This window comes from Bos taurus, chromosome 9, assembly GCF_002263795.3.
Source record: "Bos taurus isolate L1 Dominette 01449 registration number 42190680 breed Hereford chromosome 9, ARS-UCD2.0, whole genome shotgun sequence".
Taxonomy (NCBI): domain Eukaryota; kingdom Metazoa; phylum Chordata; class Mammalia; order Artiodactyla; family Bovidae; genus Bos; species Bos taurus.
Genome location: NC_037336.1, coordinates 60,998,721 through 61,025,363, shown reverse-complemented (window position 1 = coordinate 61,025,363; position 26,643 = coordinate 60,998,721). Strand labels below are relative to the sequence as shown.

The window sequence follows — 26,643 nt, the reverse complement described above, 5'->3', positions numbered from 1 at the left end:
AAGCCCGCTCTTCTAGCCCTGAGGTAATGCCTCCAAGTTGGGTTTTTTTGTACTTTATTCCTCTCCTGAATCCATAAATCTTTCAAAAGTTTCCAAATGGGTAAACAGTATGTCTGTTACGAAATGAATTGTAAGCACACACCATGTGTAATTCAGGAGCTCACTTGTTTTTGTATCTGAAAAGCAATTTGAGTACATTTTATAGATTGCTTTTTATAAAACTCATAAAAAATTAACCTTTGAAAGAAACTTTCTTGAAAATTTTAGGATTCTCTGAAGGTATGGGATGGATGAAATTTTAAGAGTTAGGGATAATTTATTTTATGCTTGGATTAAACTTTTTCTTTAAATCTCTTGGATTAGATTGTTTTACTCTGACAGTTTTCAGATTACTTTTCATATCCTTTGCAATTTTCTTGGGAGTTCTAAATTGAATATGCTAAGAAGTATGAGTAATATTCCCAACACCCAAGAATTGTATTTGCCAAAACTAAGCTTGTGAATTACAATTTAAGATTTATAGGTGTTACATTTACTGAGGGTTCATTATCAAGGTCTTAGAATTCATTTTCTAAAGTAGATGTTGTTGTTTAGTCATTAAGTTGTGTTGGGACTCTGCGACCCCATGGACTGTAGCCCACCAGGTTTCTCTATCCATGGGATTTCTCAGGCAAGAATACTAGAGTGGACTGCCATTTCCTTCCCCAGGGGATCTTCCCAACCCAGGAATTGAATCCACATCTCCTGCTTGGCAAGCAGACTCTCTACCACTGAGCCACCAGATAAAGTGAAAGTGAAAGCAGGTCAGTCTGTGGAATTCTCTAGGCCAGAGTACTGGAGTGGGTAGACTTTCCCTTCTCCAGGGCATGTTCCCAACCCAGGGATCAAACCCAGGTCTCCCGCATTGCAGGCAGATTCTTTATCAGCTGAGCCACAAGGGAAGCCCCGTATCTACATGTGCTTTGTACTGACTTGTGTCTAAGTCTTTGTGACCCTTTGAACTGTAGCCTGCCAGACTCCTCTGCCCACAGGATCCTTCAAGCTACTCCTAAATTATTACAGATAGTTCCTTTGTTCTAAGATTAGAAATTAACTTGATTAGTTGTCAAAGCCGAATTACAAACCAGTCTAGAATCTTGAGAAGATGGCAGGATGAACACATTCTGGTGACTTTTTGATTATTTCTGACATGGAAATGTTTGATTTAATTGAACTCAAATTGCCTTCTAACAGTAAGGTCTTTAAACAGGAAGATCTTTATTTCACTCTGCTTGGCTGCATGGAACCAGAGGCCTTTGGCTCTTCCTATCAAAATCTTGGAAAGATATACAATTTGGGAGATCTTGCTATAAAATAATGGCTGTTAACAGTCCCTTTCAAAGTTGAAATTACCCTTAAAGTGACCAGACATTAAGGGCTCTCACATTAATAGAACAAAAGGATTATCAAAGGTTAGAGTTCCCTTTTCAGTCAGTGTTCCCAGGGTCCTAATCACTGTGCACTCGTCCAATCTCTTTAAATGTTTCTTCAGTTCAGTTCAGTCGCTCAGTCGTGTCTGACTCTTTGTGGCCCCATGAATCACAGCATGCCAGGCCTCCCTGTCCATCACTAACTGAGTTCACTCAGACTCATGTCCATCAAGTCAGTGATGCCATCCAGCCATCTCATCCTCTGTCATCCCCTTCTCCTCCTGCCCCCAATCCCTCCCAGCATCAGAGTCTTTTCCAGTGAGTCAACTCTTTGCATGAGGTGGCCAAAGTACTGGAGTTTCAGCTTTAGCATCATTCCTTCCAAAGAAATCCCAGGGCTGATCTCCTTTAGAATGGACTGGTTGGATCTTCTTGCAGTCCAAGGGACTCTCAAGAGTCGTCTCCAACATCACACTTCAAAAGCATCAATTCTTCGGCGCTCAGCCTTCTTCACAGTCCAACTCTCACATCCATACATGACCACAGGAAAAACCATAGCCTTGACTAGACGGACCTTTGTTGGCAAAGTAATGTCTCTGCTTTTGAATATGCTATCTAGGTTGGTCATAACTTTCCCTCCAAGGAGTGTCTTTTAACTTCATGGCTGCAGTCACCATGTGCAGTGATTTTGGAGCCCAAAAAAATAAAGTTGGGACCGGATGCCATTATCTTTGTTTTCTGAATGTTGAACTTTAAGCCAACTTTTTCACTCTCCACTTTACTTTCATCAAGAGGCTTTTTAAGTTAGGTTACTGTAAATCATGTGATCTTTGAAACCACACCCTGAATTTTAAAACTAAGAAAACAGGATTATGTTTATGAAAGATAATCAAGATTTTTTGATCACTCTTTTGCTAACTGGAAAAGCCTACTTATGAACATTCCAATTTTCAAAAATTTACTAAATGTTAAAAATCAAAATAACTGAGGAAAAGATGTGATAAATCAAGCATAATTTACTGTTCAATTGTAGACTCTATGTAATTAATGAGTATATGGGTATTCATTGTAAGATTACCTCACTAAAGATTTCTACAACAAAATGTTAACAGAATTAGGGAAAATGAAGGCTGCTTATACACGTTAAAAATTATAATGAATATCCTAGTAGCATCCCTCGTGGCTCAGTCAGGGAAGAATCTGCCTGCAACGCAGGAGACCTGGGTTTGATATCTGGTTGGAGAATATCCCCTGGAGAACAAAATGGCAATGCACTCCAGTATTCTTGCCTGGGAAATCCCATCATGGACAGAGGAGCCTGGCAGGCAGTTCATGGGTCCATTTAGCGATTAAACCACATTACTCCTGTATTATACACAAATTGAGTATTTGCCAACAATTCCAAAAATTCATTTACATTAAATATAAAGCACAAATAAGTCAATCTTTTGAGGCTGTAAACTGAATGTTTTTTCTTTGCACTTTCAACTAGGCTGCTTATTTGGTCCTAACTTCTAAAATAACACAACTCTAGTCAGTGACTGAAATACCAAAGTCATTGTAAATTAAGAACTGAAAAATTAGAGAAATGATAATGCATTTAAGCACTGGCTTATTTGGGAAATGTGACAATTGTTATTTAATGTTAATGTTGAAATAAATGTTAAAGCTTGAAACTAAATTTAGAGGAGTAGGAGGAAGTAGGTGGAGACTATTGAGATTCTGAAAGGCATTTATCATAACTTCCCACGGTTTGAGAGGAAAGTTAAAGAATGATCCACAAGCAGTGTAAGGAAATACCTGTTTGTATGAGATGCCAAAAGGAGAAGAAAGGGGATGGCTAGAGGACTGGTTGAAGAAGGCAATGGCAACCCAGTCCGGTACTCTTGCCTGGAAAATCCCATGGATGGAGGAGCCTGGTGGGCTGCAGTTCATGGGGTCGCTAAGAGTCAGACACGACTGAACGACTTCACTTTCACTCTTCACTTTCATGCACTGGAGAAGGAAATGGAATCCCAGGGAGGGGGGAGCCTGGTGGGCTGCTGTCTATGGGGTCGCACAGAGTTGGACACGACTGAAATGACTTAGCAGCAGCAGCAGCAAAGGGCTGGTTAGCACTGAGGTGACCAGGAAGTAGATGGACAAAGCAGCATGCAACTCTCTGGCTCCCACTCTTTAAAACCTCTGATGCTGAATTAACATCCGTGGAGCTAATGAAAAGTTAAAAGCGTTTACATTTATTCTTCAAGTGTAGTTCCACTTTCCATGATAGATATTCATGTAAAACCACATTTTAGTCAAAAGTAGATAACAGGTGATGGACAGAAGTGTGGTCACCGAAACCTCTTTGAGTATTAGTTATACTTGACTACTGACAACCAGCTAAGAGCACCTTATACAAGTGCTTTTCATGAGATACCATGGAATAAAATTTTATTATCCATGTTTTTAAGTGGCATTAAAAAAAAACTCCACATAGATTATATGACAAGACTAGGGAATAAATTATAAAGTATAAAACAATAAATGGTTAGACTTAATATGCACATTAAAAATTATAATGAATATCTTAACAAAACTAGAGCCTGAGTATTTCTAATTCAGCTACATTGAACATTTTAAGGTTTACTGACAATGATGAATGTAAATGCTTTTCCTTAAGGTTCTTATGAAATTATGTTTCAGTGTTAAAATAAATTTAAGTAACACTCCTTCTCATTTTTAAAATGTAAAAATGCCCTGAAACATTCAATCAATTATACAGCTTACATCAGAGTACTTTTTCCTCAAGGTGTAAAGTATTACAACAAAGTGGATACTGCCTCACAAATTTAAAAGGAATGGTTTTCAGTTTCACCTCACAAAAAAAGCATTAATTTTTTTTCTTACTACTGAAACAGGGTATCACTTGAGCCTGGAAGACTATTTTATATTGTGATTTCTGTTGAAATAAGTCAATTTAACAGCATTTTAAGACTACTTATCAGGAGTAAGCGAAGAAAACTACAATGTAGTTATTTCTTTAGGAAACAGCTGCTCATAGCAAAGAATCCTGGGTTTCCTCAATCTACATCTACATCCATTTCTAAAAAGCATATAGTTCTTAGGTATTTAGTTCATATAATATACTCCTGAATTCGGGAAGCTGTAACTTTGCTTCTTGTTTCAGTTATACTTTTCCTGAGAAACTACTCATCCTACACAAGCTGTAATACGTAAGATCAAACAGTAATAAATGTGTGGTCAAGTTATTCTCTCATTTGGAGACTGACCCTTTAAATTTTCTATCCACATTCTGAAAGAACCTGAAACCTGACACACCAGTAAGATATTCCTGATTTTAATTTATAACCTATTTAAATACTAGTTTATAAACTAAGTAGGCTTTAAGAGGTAGGTTTAATATGGTGTTTTAAATTGCATAATACATTTAAAAATGGTAACCATCAATCCCCTTGAGCATCTACTTCCACAAGTTGATACTTTTTCATATACTCAAAATTGTTGTATATTCCTAAAACAAAAAGCTTCAAGAAGAGTAATCATATAACCCTTTCCCCCAATATATTTAAAACATTATACCATGTTTTGTGGGGGGACTATTACTGGGGTATAGTAGCCTAGGTTTATTTTTAACTTCCCAATTTCTTCACGACTCCTTTATAGTCCATCCACCTTCTTTGTGGACTGTCCCAGCTCTACTGTGTTCCTGGGATGGGATCAGTGCATCAGGAACATTCTCTAAGTGTGGGGTGGGGCCGGGAGGCACTCAGGGAAGCCCAGTCAAGAATGAAGTGCCTACTCCCCTGAGGCTGTTTATGTGAGGCAATGGGGCCTGGTCTGGGATGCACAAGCTTGGTTAATTTGCTTGATTTAAGAGCATCTTGAACAAGATATAAATTTTGCAGAGGGCCTAAACTGACCTGGAAGACCAAAGCTGGAGCTAATGCTATGATCCTAAATATCCTATTTTCATCAAGGGAGTGATTCAGATGCTAAGTTCATAATCTTCACTTAATGCTTAAATGTTCTCTAATTGAATATATGAGTTTTGAGACTGGTATCTGGATGTATCACTGAACCACTAGTTTTCAAACTACTAGGAGTGACAGACTTGTTTTAAAATCTACAGGTGCTAGATCTGAAGCTTTGGTTTCATGATGCTGGATTAAGATCCTCTGCATAAGCAGCAATGCTATACAAGTACTCCAGATACTCTGCCACCCTGTTTGGAAAACAAATTTAATTTATAACTCCAAGTAGGAAATTACAATTTTAATGTAGTTTAGAATCATGCTGCTACTGCTAAGTCGCTTCAGTCATGTCCGACTCTGTGCGACCCCATAAACAGCAGCCCACCAGGCTCCACTGTCCCTGGGATTCTCCAGGCAAGAACACTGGAGTGGGCTGCCATTTCCTTCTCCAATGCATGAAAGTGAAAAGTGAAGTCGCTCAGTTGTGTCCAACTCTTAGCGACCCCATGGACTGCAGCCTACCAGGCTCCTCCGTCCATGGGATTTTCCAGGCAAGAGTACTGGAGTGGGGTGCCATTGCCTTCTCCATAGAATTATGGGCTTCCCTGAAAAGCTCAGTTGGTAAAGAATGCACCTGCAGTGCAGGAGACCCTGGTTCGATTCCTGGGTTGGGAAGATTTCTGGAGAAGGAATAGGCTACCCACTCCAGTATTCTTGGGTTTCCCTTGTGGCTCAGCTGGTAAAGAATCCACCTGCAATGCAGGAGACCTGGATTTGATCCCTAGGTTGGGAAGATCCTCTGGAGAAGGGAAAGGCCACCCACTCCAGCATTCTGGCCTGGAGAATTCTAGGGTTGCAAACAGTTGGACATGACTAAGCAACTTTCACTTTTCTTTAGAAGAATTGTAAAAGTATTTCTAAATGTTTCTTCTTTTAAACTCTGATTTTGCCTCATGCAATGGAACTGGAATAAAGAGAGATACTTGTATTTATTTATAATAGAAGAGCATGTCTTAGAATAGTAGTATCTCAAGTTAATATATATGTATCTCAGATAACACATAAAGTCCTGAAATTAGTTAATATTGTACATTTAAAGATAACTAGCCCAGTGGCACAAGATTAAATCCTATCCTGATAAAAAAATTTTAGCATGTTCCCCCATTATCTGTCTGCAGCTGCAAAATGCCAGCTGCTATACGGCAATTAGGAGAAGGCAATGGCACCCCACTACAGTACTCTTGCCTAGAAAATCCCATGGATGGAGGAGCTTGGTAAGCTGCAGTCCATGGGTTCGCTAAGAGTTGGACACGACTGAGCTACTTCACTTCACTTTTCACTTTCCTGCATTGGAGAAGAAAATGGCAACCCACTCCAGTGTTCTTGCCTGGAAAATCCCAGGGACGGCAGAGCCTGATGGGCTGCGGTCTATGGGGTCGCACAGAGTCGGACACGACTGAAGTGACTTAGCAGCAGCATACAGCAATTATGTGTATTATTTACAAGAGAAAGAAAACAAGCAATCAAAGTGGCCATCTTTACCTTCTCTGACATATCTGATCCTCTATGAATCCTGAAAAAATGGAGGTAGGAAGTGCCCCTATATTTAAACTGGGGAAGTACCTGAATAAATATACTATCTTTAAAGGAAATGATCACAGATAGGTGATACATTTGCTTTATTTAACAATCTTACCCTAAGTATCCTCTCTTATTTTTGGCCCAAGAAACAATTCTATAGCAGAAGTGAATCCTAGAACAGATGTACCCAGAATACAATTTTCCAGGGTATCAGCATAATTGTTAATCAACTTCTACTCACAGAACCCAGTTTCACTGAAGCCTATAATTGTTTTTTTTTTTTTTCCTAATTCTATTATCTCCTTTTCCTCTAAATATTATCTTAGTTTAGCATATATCTGTCAAAGATGTTCGTCTTCCAAAAAGACAAGCAAGCTGATCAGGGAGGGCAGTATGGAGCCCAGCCACCACCCAGCTACAAAGTCTGTTGTGTGACCTTGTTTGTGCATGTCATTTAACCTCTCTTCATCTCACTTACCTTATCTGTAGTGGTACTGCCCTCATAAAGTTTTTGTGATGAGTGAGTAATGTTAAACTTTACAGAGCATTGCCAAGCACATATTAAATAATCATAAAGTTTAAACTATTATCATTCCAGTTTTTCCATCAAACCAAACAGCATCCTCATAAGCAGTCTAGCAATTACAGTGGACAAACCAAATCAGAGTAAATCGAAGGATTAAGCATGTTCAGAAACACTGCCTTATTAACTTTTTACTAAAATGTGATTAAATGTAGACACTATAATCAATTCATAGTTAGTATCCACAATAACTACATATATGTGTACATAAACCAAAACATTTATTTAGAAAATACAAAAAATTACTGTTTGTCTTGCTCTTTCTTCAGACTATCCTTTCAATTTTCAATAGTGCCACATAATTTTATAACTAATTTTTATTACATCTGAACACCTCAAAGAGCTGTAGTTTTGAAATAAATTTTGCTATGATTAAAGAGAGAAAATCTATTCAGAAAGTACAGAATACACGAATTTACGGTACTTATCCAATTACCACCAGCATATAAATTATTTTGTAAAGTTATTTCTTACACACAGGATGTAAAATGCAAAAAAAAAAAAAAAAATGGAATTTGTATTCAAAACAAACAGAAGCAACACTGGCTCCTATATGCTAAAAATATAAAACAGATTTTTTTTTTAAGCATTCTAGATACAAATATTAACTGTATGGGCTGAGAACTTTTAATTTCAATATAATTCAACAAGGTACACAAGTAGAGCTCTATAAATATATCCCCTATAATAACCATATGCAAAATCATTTTATCACAAATACTACCAAACCCTCTGAAAAACATAAACTACAAACACATTTTTAAAGAAATTCTGTTTTAACAACTACAAAAGAATATCAATAAAGCTATTTGGCTTTAAAAAACGAAGGGCAGTGTAATGTAAATCCCGTACTGAGAAAATGTTTTCTGAGAATGCAGTCTTGAGTTTAATACAAGGTACTAAACATTTTCAAAAATAAACAAGACTTATTCTAATACCATTTAAAGTCTTGAACAAAAGCTCTAAAAAGAAACCACTAAGTAACAGATGAAAAGTAGGTATGCAGAATTAATGGTATAAAATGTGATTTTATATAAAATGTACCAATCTTCATATGTATAAGGCTTGATATGAATATTTTTGGACTATGAGTGTTGCACATCATTTTTATAGCAGTCTCAAACCATTCAAAATTCAGTATTTTTCAAATGTTTTGATATTTCTGACATGAATGAACATGATACAGGATACAACTTAATATCAATTTATCTATACTGTTCCACTCAGGAACCTTTTTTAAGCCTAGGAAAGAGTATCTTTTGAATGCTTGATCTCTACATAAACTCCACTTTTAGAAATGTCAGTATTTTGTGATACAGAACTAATACCATCAGGAATTGCCCCAAGTTTAAAGAGAAAACACAAAGGAGACGTACAGTGTCAAACAGTCTTAAGTTTGCCTTATGCAATTATATAGTCATCATTACTTTTACATGAAAGTGCTTTAAAGTAAAAAATATTTTTTTTAATTACTGTTAATACTTAATATCCAAATCAAAGTTTCTAATTTAGTTCCACTTTATACATTTCCTCTAAAAAGTACTCTTCTGCCACAATGTAAGCAAAAAACGGTCCATAAAATGGGACATCACTCACATCATATTTGTGGTGTGGGTCCTTAGACCAAATCTTCATTAACCCAAGTGAGAGAGCCTTTATTTCTTATACATGCCCAAAGTAACTAATATCAACTCACATTTTCTGTAAGCCTTCAAGAATTTTTATTCAACATAATGAGAAGTTTAATAACCTATATTAACACTACAGAGCATTCTTCTGTTGCTGTTCACCAACTGTTTTTATGACGGTAACTCCGCGATCTGGAATGTGATCGAAAATGAGAGTGTTTCGCTGTTTGTGCTTTTGTTTCAGAATTGGTATACGCTTTGGGAGATTTACATGGGGATCTGGCTATGGAGTCAGAATGTCTTCCATGTGATCTTGATTTTGTTCCTGAGCTAGTCTGCTTCTGAGGTGAGCTTGACTGTGATTTTCCTATTGACTTGGACCTTTTCTGCAAGGACTTGGACCTTGACCGCTCTCTAGAACCAGAATTCCTTCTTGGAGTTCTTGACTGCCTTGCTGAGGTAGACCGCCTGGGTAGTGATTTGGAGCGAGATTTAGATTGGCTGTAAGAAAATCGCCTGTGTCGAGACCTGCAAACATCCATAACGTCAGAGTATATATTTCGTACAAAAATAGTTAATAGGTTAGGAAACAACACTTTCAGGAACTTATATACTTTACATAACATTAGTTGTGCTTTTGTTGGAGAAAAAAATTCTAATTTTATTATGAGTGCTTTTGGTTCAAAAATATGTACAAGTTTGTAATATTTGACCAAAAGATTTTGACTTTGCTGGGTATCTTTTATGAGTCAGTTCTGAAAAATATATTTTGCATATTTAGTCTGGGTTACATAATTCCTAAGAGGTAAGAAAATCTGAAAGGGGAAAAAAGATAAAAAGAAAATATCTAAGAATATTAAATAATGTTAATAAAAACAAAAACCTAGATGGAGGACTTCTGAATCTTGACATGACAGAGCAACTTGTTCTAGAACAATCTTCCCATTAAAAAAAAGCTATATTAAAAGGCTAGATTATATTCTTTGCAGCCAAAGACGGAGAAGCTCTATACAGTCAGCAAAAACAAGACTGGGAGCTGACTGTGGCTCAGATCATGAACTCCTTACTGTGAAATTCAGACTTAAATTGAAGAAAGTAGGGAAAACCACTAGACCATTCAGGTATGACCTAAATCAAATCCCTTATGATTATACAGTGGAAGTGAGAAATAGATTTAACGGACTAGATCTGATAGATAGAGTGCCTGATGAACTATGGACGGAGGCTCATGACATTGTACAGGAGACAGGGATCAAGACCATCCCCAAGGAAAAGAAATGCAAACAAGCAAAATGGCTGTCTGGGGAGGCCTTACAAATAGCTGTGAAAAGAAGAGAAGCGAAAAGCAAAGGAGAAAAGGAAAAATATAAGCATCTGAATGCAGAGTTCCAAAGAATAGCAAGGAGAGATAAGAACGCCTTCCTCAGAGATCAATGCAAAGAAATATAGGAAAACAACAGAACGGGAAAGACTAGAGATCTCTTCAAGAAAATTAGAGATACCAAGGGAACATTTCATGCAAAGATAGACTCGGTAAAGGACAGAAACGGTATGGACCTAACAGAAGCAGAAGCTATTAAGAAGAGGTGGCAAGAATACACAGAAGAACTGTACAAAAAAGATCTTCACAACCCAGATAATCATGATGGTATGATCACTGACCTAGAGCCAGACATCCTGGAATGTGAAGTCAAGTGGGCCTTAGAAAGCATCACTACGAATAAAGCTAGTGGAGGTGATGGAATTCCAGTTGAGCTCTTTCAAATCCTGGAAGATGATGCTGTGAAAGTGTTGCACTCAATATGCCAGCAAATTTGGAAAACTCAGCAGTGGCCACAGGACTGGAAAAGGTCAGTTTTCATTCCAATCCCAAAGAAAGGCAATGCCAAAGAATGCTCAAACTACCACACAATTGCACTCATCTCACATGCTAGTAAAGTAACGCTCAAAAGTCTCCAAGCCAGGCTTCAGAAGTACGTGAACCATGAACTTCCAGATGTTCAAACTGGTTTTAGAAAAGGCAGAGGAACCAGAGATCAAATTGCCAACATCTGCTGGATCATCGAAAAAGCAAGAGAGTTCCAGAAAAACATCTATTACTGCTTTATTGACTATGCGAAAGCCTTTGCCTGTGTGGATCACAATAAATTGTGGAAAATTCTTTTAAGAGATGGGAATACCAGACCACCTGATCTGCCTCTTGAGAAATCTATATGCAGGTCAGGAAGCAACAGTTAGAACTGGACATGGAACAACAAACTGGTTCCAAATAGGAAAAGGAGTACGTCAAGGCTGTATATTGTCACCCTGCTTATTTAACTTATAGGCAGAGTACATCATGAGAAACACTGGGCTGGAGGAAGCACAAACTGGAATCAAGATTGCCGGGAGAAATATCAATAACCTCAGATATGCAGATGACACCACCCTTATAGCAGAAAGTACAGAGGAACTCAAAAGCCTCTTAATGAAAGTGAAAGTGGAGAGTGAAAAAATTGGCTTAAAGCTCAACATTCAGAAAACTAAGATCATGGCATCCGGTCCCATCACTTCATGGAAATAGATGTGAAACAGTGTCAGACTTTATTTTTTTGGGCTCCAAAATCACTGCAAATGGTGACTGCAGCCATGAAATTAAAAGACACTTACTCCTTGGAAGGAAAGTTATGACCAACCTAGATAGCATATTGAAAAGCAGAGACATTACTTTGCCAACAAAGGTCCGTCTAGTCAAGGCTATGGTTTTTCCTGTGGTCATGTATGGATGTGAGAGTTGGACTGTGAAGAAAGCTGAGCACCAAAGAATTGATGCTTTTGAACTGTGGTGTTGGAGAAGACTCTTGAGAGTCCCTTGGACTGCAAGGAGTTCCAACCAGTCTATTCTAGAGGAGATCAGCCCTGGGTGTTCTTTGGAAGGAATGATGCTAAAGCTGAAACTCCAGTACTTTGGCCACGTCATGCGAAGAGCTGACTCATTGGAAAAGACTCTGATGCTGGGAAGGATTGGGGGCAGGAGGAGAAGGGGATGACAGAGGATGAGATGGCCGGATGGCATCACCGACTCGATGGATGTGAGTCTGAGTGAACTCAGGGAGTTGGTAATGGACAGGGAGGCCTGGCGTGCTGAAATTCATGGGATTGCAAAGAGTCGGACACGACTGAGCGACTGAACTGAACTGAGACAACACTTATAAAACAACTGTTAAAAGGCATTGGAGAATAACCAACAAAAGCAGAACTTGAAGGGTTATAAGCCATAGCTCTTTTCCTGAGACCGTTTTCCAAAAGCCAGAATGGGAGAATTAAGCTCAACTAGAAAATAGCTACTGGACTAAGCTGAAGAGACAGAGCTTGGAATTCAGGGCCATCAAAATAGCTAAGACTTAACAGACAAAAATCCTAGAGATGAGGAAAATGCAGATAAACCACCTCACCCCACCCTAAACTCTGCCTATAAATTTTCCTTAAGTCATTGGCCACTATCTACTTTGCACATGTAAGACTCTAAGAGGTTAGCCAAAAACAGCAGCCGAAAGATTAAAGAACTGAGTGAACAATGCAAAGAAACAGAGGAAAACAACAAAATGGAAAAGACTAGAGATCTCTTCAAGAAAATCAGAGATACTAAGGGAACATTTCATGCAAAGATGGGTACAATAAAGGACAGAAATGGTATGAACCTAACAGAAGTAGAAGATATTAGGGAGAGGTGGCAAGAATACACAGAAAAACCATACAATAAAAGGTCTTAATGACCCGGATAACCACTATGGTGTGATCACTCACCTAGAGCCAGACATCCTAGAGTGTGAAGTCAAGTGTTCTTAGGAAGCATCGCTACAAATAAAGCTAATGGAGGTGATGGAATTCCAGCTGAGCTGGTTCAAATCCTAAAAGATGATGCTCTTAAAGTGCTGCACTCAGTAGGCCAGCAAATTTGGAAAACTCAGCAATGGCCACAGGACTGGAAAAGGTCAGTTTTCATCCCAATTCCAAAGAAGTGCAATGCCAAAGAATCTTCAAACTACCAAACAACTGAGCTCATTGCCCCTGCTAGCAAGGTAATGCTCAAAATCCTTTAAGCCAGGGGTCTACAGTGCAACTTCCAGATGTACAGGCTGAATTTAGAAAAGGCAGAGGAACCAGAGATCGAACTGCCGACATCCACTGGATCATAGGAAAAGCAAGGGAATTTCAAAAAACATCTACTTCTGCTTCACTGACTATGCTAAAGCCTTTGACTGTGTAGATCACACAAATTGTGGAAAATTCAAGAGATGGGAATACCAAATCACCTTACCTGCCTCCTGAGAAAACCATATGCAGGTCAAGAAGCAACAATTAGAACAGGACATGGAACAATGGACTGGTTAAAAACTGGGAAAAGAGTACATCAAGGCTGTATATTGTCACTCTACTTATTTAATTCATATGCAGAGTACCTCATGCGAAATGCCAGGCTGGCTGAAGCACAAGCTAGAATCAAGATTGCCAGGAGAAATATCAATAACCTCAGATACGCAGATGACACCACCATAATGGCAGAAAGTGAACAGGAAAGAGCCTCTTGATGAAGATGAAAGAGGAGAGTAAAAAAGCTGGCTTAAAACTCAACAGTCAAAAAATGAAGATCATGGCATCCAGTCCCATCACTTCATGGCCAATAGTGGGGAAACAATGGCAACAGTGACAGACTTTATCTTCTTGGGCTCCAAAATCACCGCAGATGGTGACCACAGCCATGAAAATTAAAAGATACTTGCTCCTTGGAGGAAAAGCTATGACAAACCTAAACAACATATTAAAAAGCAGAGACATCACTTTGCTAACAAAGGTCTGTATCCTCAAAGCTGTATGGTTTTCCAGTAGTCATGTAAAGATGTGAGAACTGGACCATAAAGAAGGCTGAGCCCCAAAGAATTGATGCTTTCCAACTGTGGTGCTGGAAAAGACTCCTGAAAGTCCCTTCGACGGCAAGATCCAACCAGTCCATCCTAAAGGAAAACATTCTGAATATTCACTGGAAGGACTGATGCTGAAGCTCTGATACTCTGGCCACCTGATGCAAAGAGCTGGCTCACTGGAAAAGACCCTGATGCTGGCAAGGAGTGTGGGCAGGAAAAGGGTGTGACAGAGGATGAAATGCTTGGACGGCATCAACTCAACGGACATGAGTTTGAGCAAACTCCAGGAGACAGTGAAGGACAGGGAACCCTCTGTGTGCTGCAGTCCATGGGGTCTTGAAGAGTCTGACAGGACTGAGTGGCTGAACAACAAACAATGTAACTGCAAACAAAAACCACTGAGGTCACAGAGTTTAAGCAACAGTCTTATCCTCTAGAACTATAACTAGAACAAAGTAGAACTATACTGTCTTATAAGAAAATGTGGTTCTTTCTATTCCTGATACTCCACAGTGACTGGGAACTGAGTCTTTTTTTGTTTATTTTTCTCCAGACAAGTAGTATACTTTACTGCCACTAGAAGGCAGAAAATGCTGTGAATATTCACTTCTCTAGATCAATCAGGAGAAAAGTTGGTTGATTAAGGCTCTAATGCATTTGGAAACAGCTTATATTTTTAATGAATCAGATGGACAATTTTCTCCTTTTCTTTTACTCTTTTTCACCAAGACCACTGGTTATCATTTAGTAAGTTAGGAAAGTACTGCTTTAGGTACAATATTATATCTAGTTTGATTTTTTGTATATAAACCATTAACTTATAGTAATGTGAAATGCTGAATATCATTCATACTACTCAAGTCCTTTGTGAAGTCAGAAGCAATACCAGTGGTATTGGTGTGACTTTGCTACACACATGGCATATAAAATTTCTTAATTTGTTCTCACCACATTTTAGGTTCTATAAATGTAACTCATATTTGAGTATATTGGTGTCAAAATCTCAAATAATCAGTAGTAAAATGGCTTTCCTTTAGCCATGGAACAAAATGGATTATTCTCCACAGATTCATGGGAGGTTTATATTCTTACACTATCAGACCAAGTATGATAAAAAGAATCAAATTCCAGACCAAAACATAACTGTTCCTAAATATTTCTTCACCCACCTTGGTGATGGCTCAATCCTGACCTGGGTTCTCCTGGCTTATAAAAGGAACTCAAGGCTTCCTCTTACTTGCATGCCTCCCTAAGAATGTGCCAAAATCAAAACATTTGGTTCAAACCCAAGGAGAGGGACTGATCTGACATGTTAAGATTCTAGGGCTCTGAATCGGCCACATTTTCTAGTAATCAGGATTCTCAGATATTTCTCTCTTCCTGTCTTTTCTTTCCACTTGGTTGGAGGGACTGGAGCCAGGCCACTTTACAGTCTTGTTTTTAGAACTAGGTACTTGGGGTAAAGACTGTCTAGCTCAGGTACACACACCCTATGTTGGTGTGTCTTCCTTGTATAGGCTCCTGGGAGTTGAGGAACGGAGAGAGTGGAGTGAAAGTGAGCTGCTCTACAGATCAGCTCTGATTTGAGGTTATGTTGTCATTGGACAGCTTAGATATATGGCCCGGAGAGCCAACTCTTTCTTTTCTTATCACTAACTGTGCCATGTGGCATGTGGGAGCTTAGTTCCCTAACCAGGGATCAAACCCAAGATAAGTCCCCTGCAGTGGAAGCCCGAAGACTTAACCACTGGATTGTGAAGGAAGTCCCAGGAGAGTCAACTCCTTTTACTCATAGAAAGAGTGTAAATGCTGATCAATCTATACGAACAGAATTCACCTTAAAATTCCATATGCCTATAAAAAAACTACAGCATTAAAACTCAAGAGAAAAACAGTAAGTAGTAGAATTTAGGTATGCTAATACAATTTCAGTTATGACTAAAACAGCATCAAGTAATTTCCACTGCAATTTCCTATTATTCTAACAGAAACTAACTCCTAGCAGGAAAAATAGATAACTTGTAAATATCTTTTTCTTAAAAATCTAGTGCTTTTATATTTTCTTCCTACAATACTACCATACTTGGAATTTATTTTTGAAATAATTTGCTTTTTATAAATACATTGATTCACATTTTGGTCAACTTTCTTTCACAAATGATTATATTTTATTTCACATGAGTTTTTAATTATCAGGCCTCATATTCTTAATTTGGGGGTTCATTTAAAAATTTTTTATTTAAAATCCTCATTTTATTGTCTAGTATACAACTTTAAATTTTTGCTTTTTTCCTCAGTATATATTATCTTTCTATTAGAAAGGTTGAACTTAAGTCTGTCATAAAATGAACACACTGGAAGGTATCTAACAAACCCAAGTTAAAATAACAATACATTATAAATTGAGAGGAGCATATCCTTCTAAAAAAGTTGATTCTTTATTTATATTAAATAAAATGATTCTGGTGTCCTGTTTTTGAAAACTCTTTAAAATGTTTTCTGCAAACAGCAGAAAATTAAGTTTTCAATCCCCTTTTATTTTGTACTCACTCTTTAAGGCTATCCGACCGCCGCCTATTTCTTCCCCATGAGGAACTTCTACTTCGGGTTCTCCTTTGGCTAGGGCTTCTTGATCTCCTATGATCACTTGGAGAACAAGGGTGACGTTCTTTTGATTTCATCTGGCCTGGTGCTAGAATATGAAGTTCAAGATTTATAATTCATTACCTGAAAACCTCAATAAACAATCATTCAATAAATAAGCCACTCAAATAGTATTATATTCTGAAATAATTTTAAATTAAAAAATTTGTCATTGCTGAAACTCATCCTGCTAAAAAAGCAAGATCTGCTATTAAGTCACACTTACTTTTGCGATCACCTTGTGCAAACTGTATTTCAATCTGACGGCCACATACCCACTTTCTATTGAGGTTATAAAGCGCGTCTTCAGCATCACGAACATCTTCAAATATGACTAGCTGTTAAGGACACTTTGAACATCAGATATCAAAAATATTATTTTTTTTTAATAATTTACAGGTGGCATGAAATTATTAGGAAAAACAAGCTCAAGTTTTTAAGGTCATATCTCTAACATAATTGAAAAATCAGAAAAAATATCACTATCAAAACAAATGCCCCATTATGATTCTGAAGAGTGAGTCTGAAAATAAAAAGAACAGAAACAAATCTTTAACTGTATTTTTAATGTATACATTAAAAGTTGTAGAATGCATGTAATTTGAAACATGAGAATAAGTCCAACACTGGCTAGTATTATCAAATAAAACATTTAGGCAGGACTCACTCCCTTCTCTTAGGTAAAAGATTTACCAGGTTTTTCAGTATTTCAGGTAAAAATCAGTACACAGAAGCTTTCATTCTGAAATTAAAATTACTTTCATTAAAAGGCTTTTTAAATTAATTTAGGAGAAATTTACTTATAAACAAACGTGCACACATATAAGTGAGCTAAAACATATATTCAAAACCAATTTGGTCCTTTAAAAGTGATCATATTTGACTTTGAACCTACTGCTTTAAAATACCTTTATGTTTTTATTACTTTGGATATTATTATAAAAGAAATATATAAACAATCTGTTAACATCTATGAACAATCTGTTAACATCTGGAATTATATATCCCACGGAACTCCCTTATCTATGTAAATTATATAATAAACCTAACTAAAATGGAAACAAACTATATAAACCAACTAGCTGTATTTCAGGAGGTTGTCGCTGGTTTAACTTTTTAAAAACAGAAAAAGCTCAAGTAATGCAATACAAAATGAGACTTAGGCAATTACCTCAGTGTCACTTGATCTTGAACCTTGACCTTTATTCTTTAGGGCTTGCAAGATGGACTTTATAAGAGACGCAGAACCAACAAAATCAGACTTGGCTTTGATCCTGGAACTCTGAGTAAATGTAGGAAAGCCGAAGTCTCAACCTGGTGTTGGCTTTGTCTTTTGCTTGGTAAAGACTTCCCCTCTTCCAGGTCTTTATATCTGTGTCCACCCTCCCTCTTTACTCCTTGATGCTTGAACTTTAGGTGCCTTTTGTCTCGCCTGCTCGGTTTATGCTTGGATTCTAGCTAACAGGTTGGTTCAAACTGAGGGGCGCTTGCCAGCTACTGTGGACTGCTTTAGATTTTCTGAGATAAAGAAATAAACACATTTAATTAGGCAATATTATTTCATAAAATATGCTCCTGAGTATGTGTGTGTATACATATATGTATATGCACATGTATGTAGTCTATGCACATGCACACAGTAAAATAAAGGATATTGAACATAAGCAAATCCTCTTGGGCGGCGGGTGTAGAAGTCAAGTGGAATGTAAACGTCTACTATAGGGCCATATCGACCAAACTCACGGCGCAAGTCCTCAGGCCTGAAGTATTTTAGAAATAAGGTAAAGAAATATGAATAGCTAGATTCAAATATTTTGCCTACAGAAATTCAGTTGAAACCTTCAGAAGAAAGTATATTTTCCAGACTAGAATTATCTAAAATTGTCTCTCATAGGAATCACCCAGGGTTTAGAAAAGAAAGAAAAAATAAAACGACAAATTCTCAGTTCTAAGTTTTGGAGATTCTGATTCAAGAGGTCTGGAAATTTGTATTTTTATAAGCACTCTAGGTGGCTTTTATGTTTATTCAGGCTGGGGATACTGATCCAGCACATTCACTATTTTTTTTTGCTTTTTTAAAACTGAAGTATAACTGATTTACAATACTGTGTTAGTTTCAAGTGTACAGCATGGTGATTTAGTTTTTATATTTTTTTTCACATTCCTTTTCAAATTCTTTTCTATTACAAAATATTGAGTACAGTTCCCTGTGCTATACAGTAGATCCTTGTTGGTTATTTATTTTATATAGGGCATATGCACTTTTGAAAGTTACTTCTATTACCAGACTTTTCAACTGTCAAAATACAGAGTACTATTAACTATTCATTAAGAACACATTTATTTGTCTCACTATAATTTCATATTTATGTTAAATGTTGTCAGATAGCAATAAGATTCTAAAGAAGTTCTAAAGTTATTTCTCAGCCTTTAAAAGAAAAATTGATGCTTTATTAGTAAACATAAAGCAAAAATAACTACCAGAGCCTCAAATCTGGCAAGTATTTTTGAGTCACTTACATGCTTTCTACTGTCATAGATATTAAAGAGGGGACACCAAGGAAACACATAGCATAGTATTTCTCTTCAGGATTTACAATTTAACTGAAGAGACAAAACACTTAGCATTAAAATCTGACATTTATAATGCATTTACATACCAGCCACTGTTCACCTTAAGAACACTTAATTCCCATAACATCTTTACAAATGTTGTTTACAGATGAGGGTAGAGACAGATAAAGTCACCTAACATCACTGAGTCAGCAAGAGACAGAGCTGGAAGCAAACTCCCACAATCTGACACTAGTCTGGCTTCCTAATGACTATATCCTACTGCCTCATGGAGCTCTTAGAGATTCAAAACCAGCTATGAGCACAAAACACGGCTTAGAGGAATTAAAGAGTATTTCAAAACATACTCCATAGAAAAAAGGGCCCAAAGATGAGTACAAAGCTTCTAACTTGGGCAACTGGAAGAAAGATAGTGTCCAAGATAAAAATTAGATAGCTGGAAAAGAGAGTTAGATTGAAGATTGAGGAGAGACAAAAGAAGAAACTTTCACATTTAGAAATGCCAAATTTGAGGTGATGGTGGAACAGCCATAAAAGTTCTATTCTATGAGCAACTGAAAACTGGTTATACAAATTCAATTTTATTTTTTCTCAAGACTAGAAGTCAGTGATTAAAGCTAGAGATATTAATTTAAGAATTACATAAAGTTTCAACTAACACTGACCAAGTAGCCAATATTATGTTGATATCATGACAACTTCATTTTATTTTTATTATTTTATTCACTATACCATGCTTAACTGCCTGCCTTTCCTGAGTGACTGTTAACTTTAGATTTAGAGGACAGTGACAATGTCTTTTTCTTTCACTTATTCATTCAACAAATACTTATTGAGTATGTACTATGGGCCAGGCTCTAGGAATATGATGGAGAACAAGAAAGACACAATTCCTGCTCCCATAAAACACAGACTAACAGAGCAAAAATTCTCAACCATTCCTGAATATTGGAATCATCTATAAAGGAGATGTCATAGAAGCAGGCATTCCAGCCTGATCCTTTAATCCCTGACCTAATTTGTGCTTCCCATGATGAGCCCCAGTTATGTTTAATTTTTTTAAGGGTTTCATAGGCAATTCTGAGGCTCAGGGTTGAGAATCACTTCTAAAGCAGATGTCTTCACTAATATATCTCAGTACCTAGCATAGTTGCTTGGCATATAGGAGGCCTCAGAATATACCTGCTGTATTAATGAGTGAAGGACACATTACTGTTACCATTTACCAGTCAAGGAGACTGAAAGTGAGAGCAGTTACCTTGCCCAAAGCTGCACACAGCCAGCGGCAAAGCTAGAATTCAAATGAGTACCTTCATAGGCAACCAATTCCATCAACCAAATGTGAGTGGCTGACAGAAAAGGATACTAGATATATAAAGGAGGCTAGAGCAATGTGTCATAGAGACTTAGAATCCCAGAAGTCTGAGGGAATGAACCTTCTCAAAAGAACTGGCTCTCATTCAGTCTCCACTCCATCTGTTAGCTGTTTTTTTTTTTTTCATTTATTTTCGTATTTCTGGTGTAATCTATCTTGATATTAAACACCCATGTATCCATCAACAAGATTTATTATGCCTTAATACTTACTATACTTGTAATTTTTAGTATTTTTTAAGAAGTAAGATATTGTTTCCTTCTCCCTTAGAGATAATCACTGGTGTTCATCATTCCTCTACATAACTTTGTATTTCTACTGCAAATCTACACAAATGGTATCAGATTACCTGTAAAATTTTGAACCTTGCCTTTTCCACCCTGAGATTTCTCCATGGTGTTCTAGTTCACTCACTTTAACTCTGTACTGCTATTGTTATGGATAACCACAATTTTACACACACTTCTAAGGGTGAGCACTTAATATGCTTCCTTTTTTTAAGTGCAAATTGTACTGTAGCATAGTTTTCTGGGATGTACCACTAGCCATGCAATTGATGGGTTGGAGAGTATACATATCTTCAGCTTTACTACATGTTCTCAAAACAGCCAAATCAACTTATACTCCCCAAGACATGCATCAGAATTCCTAAGAATCCAACTTCTCACTCCCTGCCTTCTGAAGGATATAAAGTGAATGGGTACCTCATTATTTGAATTTTAATTTCTGTAAACACCAGTTAGGTTCAACATCTTTACATGCTTATGGGTCATTTACTCTAGGGTCAGAATTTCTGGGCTAAAGAGGATATATATATTTAATTTCTATGAAATAGCCAAACAGTTCTGCAAAATGGTTAACATTTTATACTCCTACCAACAACATGTACGATTCAGTTCTGCCCATCTCTGTCAGCACTTTGTACTGTCAGTCTTTTGAATTTTAGCCATTCAAGAGGGTATTAAGTGGAATCTTGCTGCGGTTTCAATTTGCATTGCAATTTGCATTACAATTTTTGCATTTCAATTTGTACATTTGTGTTGTACAAATGATGCTGAGCACTTTTTCACATGCTAATTGGACATTCATATGTATTTCTCTTGAACATTTAGGAGTTTTTGTCCATTTTTAATAATAACATGTCTTTTCATTGTTGACTTATAAAAAAAGTTCATTACTATTCTTAGAAAAAGTCCTTTGTGAGATATATGCTTTCTGAATACTTTCTCCCAGTCCCTGGCTCACCTATTTACTTTTTTAATGAACAGAAATTTTAATTTTGGAGAAATCTGATTTTTCAGTATTCCCTTTTAAGGTAATGACTTTGTCTTATAAAAAATCTGCCTATCCCTAAATCATACAGATATTTTCCTTTGCTTTCTTCTAAAAGCTTTACCATTTTATCTTTTATATATCAATTAATGATCCAGTTCAAATTATGTAGGACAGAGGTCAAAGTACATTTTTTCCCTACATATATATCCAGTTGTTACAGCATCATTTGGTGTAAAGATTTTTTTCTAAAGGCTTTAGTTTAGTGCCTTTGTCAAAAATCAATTGACTCTATATGTGTGGATTATTTACGGACCTTCTTTCTGTTCTATTGATCTATTCGTCTATCCTTAGGCCAATAACAAACTATTTTGATTATTGTAACTTTTTAGTAAATCTTTAAGCCAGGGAATATAAGCCTTCCAGCTTCAGTGACCTTTTTAAAAATTATTTTGGCTATTCAGATCCTTTGCATATTAATATACTTTAGAATTAATTTGTTCCTATTTTTAAAAAGCATTTGATCAGGAATACCTTGAATCCATAATATAATCAATTGGGATGGAACTGATAACATAACAGTTCACCTTCCAATCTAAGAGCACACAGTATATTTATTAATTTATGTTGGTCTTTGATTGCTCTTGGCCATGTGTTGTTATCTTCAATGCAAAGGTTTTTACGTGGTTTTGCAAAACTTATTCCTAAGTACGTTTTTTGATACTAAGATAAAAGGAATTTTAAAAGTTTTTGTTGTTTGCTGTTAGTATATACAAATAGAATATTCACTAAATTTACTTCATATTCTGGTAACTTAAGGAAACTATCAGTTACTGTAGCTTTATGTAAACAAACATGTCACCTAAGAACAGGGACAGGTTTTACTTTTACCTTTATAATTTTTATGTCTTTATTTTTCTTGCCTTGTTGCATTGGTTAGGACCTGCAATAAAATGTTGAATAGTGGTTGTAAGAGTTGACATCCTTGTCTTGTTCTGATCTTAAGGAGAAAGCATTCAGTTTCATCATTAAGTATGTTGTTAGCTAAAGGTTTTTCATAGATGTCCATAACCTGAGGAAGTTCCCTTCTATTACTAGGTTGCTGAGCCTTCCTATCATGAATTCGGCTGGATTTTGTTTAATGCTTTTTTCTACATCACCACTTACACCAATATTAATGTAAGCCTCATACACACTATAACCAAAGAATGCTACTAAGTATGTCCAAGAGAAGTACTTGATCGGTGCTCCCCAACCTAACATGATGTTAAGCATCAAAACAGGAATGTTTTATTTGAGATTTGGGCATTGCTTTGTTTCACTAGAAAACTGTATCTGCCATTAAAAAAATTATACAAAAAGATTTAAAGTTAATATTCTTCCCAATCCACATCTTATTTCACCAGTGAAGAGAAACATAACACAAATTATAAAATTACAAAATGTATTTTTAAACCTTTCCTTAGTTCTTTTGCTGAATTTCATTTCTAACAAATTTTTTGCTAACCTGCATGTTATAATGGCTTGTGCTTTATTATATATATTAAACAGCTACTTTAAAGAAAATTTTTAAATAAAATTTGACTTTGTTATAAAACTAACAGTTAGAATTTGAAAACAGGATAAAGAAAACCACTCAAAGAGATTTCTTTCTAAGCCTATTTTCTATATGCGTGGATTATGTGTTTATATAGTTTTTCCCTTCATTTTATATAACTGAAAACATATTGTATATAATTTTATACCCCATTTAACATTTATCCCAATGATTTTCTTTATAAGCATAGCAAATGTTAAAAAATTAAAATGTGTCTAGGTATCATATTGCTAGTTAAACTCTATGCCACCTTGTACAAAAAAAACTATTAAGGTTACATGTGATGATTCTACTTTCGTAACACTAGTCAACAGCTGAGCAGTTTTAGTCAAGATTCTTAATCTCTCTAAAATCTCACATTTTCATCTGTTATATAAGGTTATTGAAAACTTGATAAAATAATATATGTAAAGTTTTTAGTACAGTGCCTGGTACACAATGAGTACTCAACAAATGTTAGGATTACTGTAATTTCACTACTTCAAACCTCCTAGATTTTGATTGCCCTCCCCACCCTTCACTGCCCAGTGGCAATGTTAAAAAGTTGTGGAAAAGATGGAAAAAGAAATAAATAGATCTCAATTATCATTCTTGATTATCTAGATCAGAGATCATGCATCACACATACATGTGTGTCTGTGTGTGTTATCTGGCCTGCACAATGTTTAAACATTTAACAAAAAGTGCTGAAACATGGAAATGCCAATATTTTATAGCTTTTCAAACTACAAAAATGGCAATTTCGTATAGTTCAACTTAGATACTGCCAACAGTTTGAAACTGACAGTTTACACACACAAAATACAGGCTTTTGACTTCTTTTGAAAATTAAAACGATGTGGCCACAAGTCCAAATGCCTATACAGCCGTTATCAGCTAAAGCTTGGCAGCAGCCGCTGTCCCCTTGAGATGGCCCATGTTCTTTTCCATTTGCAACAGCCCACACCATTCTATGGGCTTTAACCTGACACCTTCACTCATTCATTCATATTACCTTGGTTGGCTTCTGTGGTCATTAGAATTGGAAACCTTACATTTTTTTGTTGGCACTGCTGCTAAGTCACTTCAGTCGTGTCCTACTCTATGCGACCCCATAGACGGCAGCCCACCAGGCTCCCCTGTCCTGGGATTCTCCAGGCAAGAATACTGGAGTGGGTTGCCATTTCCTTCTGCAATGTGTGAAAGTGAAGTCGCTCAGTAGTGTCCAACGCTTAGCGACCCCATGGACTGCAGCCTACCAGGCTCCTCCGCCCATGGGATTTTCCAGGCAAGAGTACTGGAGTGGGGTGCACTGCAATCTTATTCAGTATACAAGTGGTTTGTTTAACCTTACCCAAATTATAAATTTCGCTTTCTTTCTATGTAATACACTGATAAACAAGTTGAGCGAAGACATGTAAACACAGGCATACTTAGGATGTTAAAAGTATGTTAACTCACAGTCTATAGTTGTGACATACATATATATATATTATTAACAGAAATCAAGTTTCTAAAAGAGACTTAAAATTTACTTCTCAAAAGTAAATTATAATGATTACTCCTGATAGCGCTGGAGTCAAAGGCTCCAATATATTTCCAGCCGTGAAGCCCCAGGTAAGTCACTGACACTCTGAATTTCAGCTTTCCCTTATGGACCACAAGATAATCTTGCATAACTATAAAGACTGGGATGGGGAGGAGGGTTGTGGAGAAAATTAAGCAAGCCCAGTGAAACGAAAATGTCTACTAATCCCCCCCCATCCCCTCTGGCTCCTATTGAGGGAGAAAGACACAGCTATAAGCTAGTCAATGTTAGAAACTATGCAGACAGGATTCTCCAAAGGGGGGCGGGTGGGCTGAATGCAACAGAATCGAACAGGGAGTCTCTCCAAACCATTGAGTGTTTACATTGCACTCAAAACTTTAAAGAAAAACACATAAATCTCATTCACTGAAGTTATCCTTTGTATACAGTATAAAATTGTGCAACAAATAAAATTTAACCAGCGCCACCTGTAAGTAAACCAGACTACTGACTACAGGGAAAGGGAGTCGTAAGGCCCAAGGTACGCACTATTCCCTAACGCGTTCTCACCATCCCCAATTCCTTCCCATCTAGGTAGTGAGATGCGCGGCTTTATCCCTGCACAACGACAAAGGGGCGAGACGCTGGCACTAGCCCGAGGAACTCTCAGGGGCGGAGGCGGGGAGTGACCGTGGCTCCCAAACAGGGGCAGCCGGCGCTCCTCCTGTTCTCTCCGCGAGGAACAGGCACCGGCCAGCCGCCCAGGTGCGAGGGGCGGTCAAGGGCGGCGGGGCCCGGAGACGGGGCCGCGCCGGGGCGGAAGGCCGGGCGGGAGGGCGGAGGCGCGAGTCCCGCCCAGGCCCCGAGCAGCCCGAGGACTCCCGCCGGCCTCTGGAGATGCTCCTCCACGGCGAGCCCCGGGCCGGCTGGCGGGGAGGTGCGGGTTAGCCCCGCCGGGCTCTGCGTCGCGGCCGTTACCCGCCCCTCCCCCGCGCCCCAACCTGCGGACCCGCCGCCGCTCACCTGGTGGCGTCCGCGACGTTCCTGACGAACAGGGAGGTGTTGGGGGGCCTCGTATAGCGAGACATGACCGCTTCCTCCGTTCCCTCGGGGGTTTGCCCGGCCGCCGGGCTCGCTCTGTCTCCCGCAGCCGCCGCCGCCGCCACAGCAGCTCCGCCGGCCCGCGGCGCGACCCCCTCGCCTCGGCCTCGGCCCCGCCAGCGCGCAGCCGCAGAGGCGGGCGCGGGGGGAGCGATGTGCAGCGCGAGTCTGTCCGTGCGGACCACGCGGGGGCGGGGCGGGGGGCGGGGCCGAGCGGCGTGTGGGGAGGGGGCGGCGCGGGGGTCCCGGGATTCGAGGGCCTCTTCGAAGGGGGCGGCGCAGGAGCCCCGGAGTGGAGGGCATCGGGGAAGAGGCAGCGCGGGGGTCCCGGGGGTTCGAAAGGGACTCTCAGAGGGGGCGCCTGGGGTCAGAGTGTAATAGGAGGGCGTGGACTAGAGCGGTCCTAGGGGCTGAAGCAGGTGAACCGGAGGTTAGAGAGCGTCCGGAGAAAAGATGTCGCAAGTCGGAGGTGGGCGGGGTGAAGGATGCCTTCAA

The 26,643-nt window shown here is 38.2% G+C and overlaps 1 protein-coding gene across 7 annotated transcripts; it reads right to left on the bottom strand.

Moving 5' to 3' along the window:
* Positions 1-218: 218 nt before the first annotated feature.
* Positions 219-26,296, bottom strand: SRSF12 (serine and arginine rich splicing factor 12). 7 transcript variants are annotated; one of them, XM_059889884.1, is made up of 6 exons: positions 26,071-26,296; positions 22,835-22,886; positions 17,894-18,240; positions 16,949-17,072; positions 16,630-16,771; positions 219-9,703 (listed from the first exon to the last, which is right to left on the bottom strand). In XM_059889884.1, exons 5-6 carry the CDS (start codon positions 16,758-16,760, stop codon positions 9,334-9,336), a joined length of 501 nt encoding a protein of 166 aa, XP_059745867.1. In that variant the 5' UTR covers positions 16,761-16,771; positions 16,949-17,072; positions 17,894-18,240; positions 22,835-22,886; positions 26,071-26,296; the 3' UTR covers positions 219-9,333. The 7 variants fall into 7 exon arrangements, with proteins under 7 accessions (XP_059745867.1, XP_059745868.1, XP_005210962.1 ...); XM_059889885.1 differs by lacking the exon at positions 26,071-26,296 and adding an exon at positions 25,618-25,998; XM_005210905.5 differs by lacking the exons at positions 17,894-18,240; positions 22,835-22,886 and adding an exon at positions 18,378-18,482 and having other exon boundaries at positions 16,949-17,052.
* Positions 26,297-26,643: the final 347 nt, after the last annotated feature.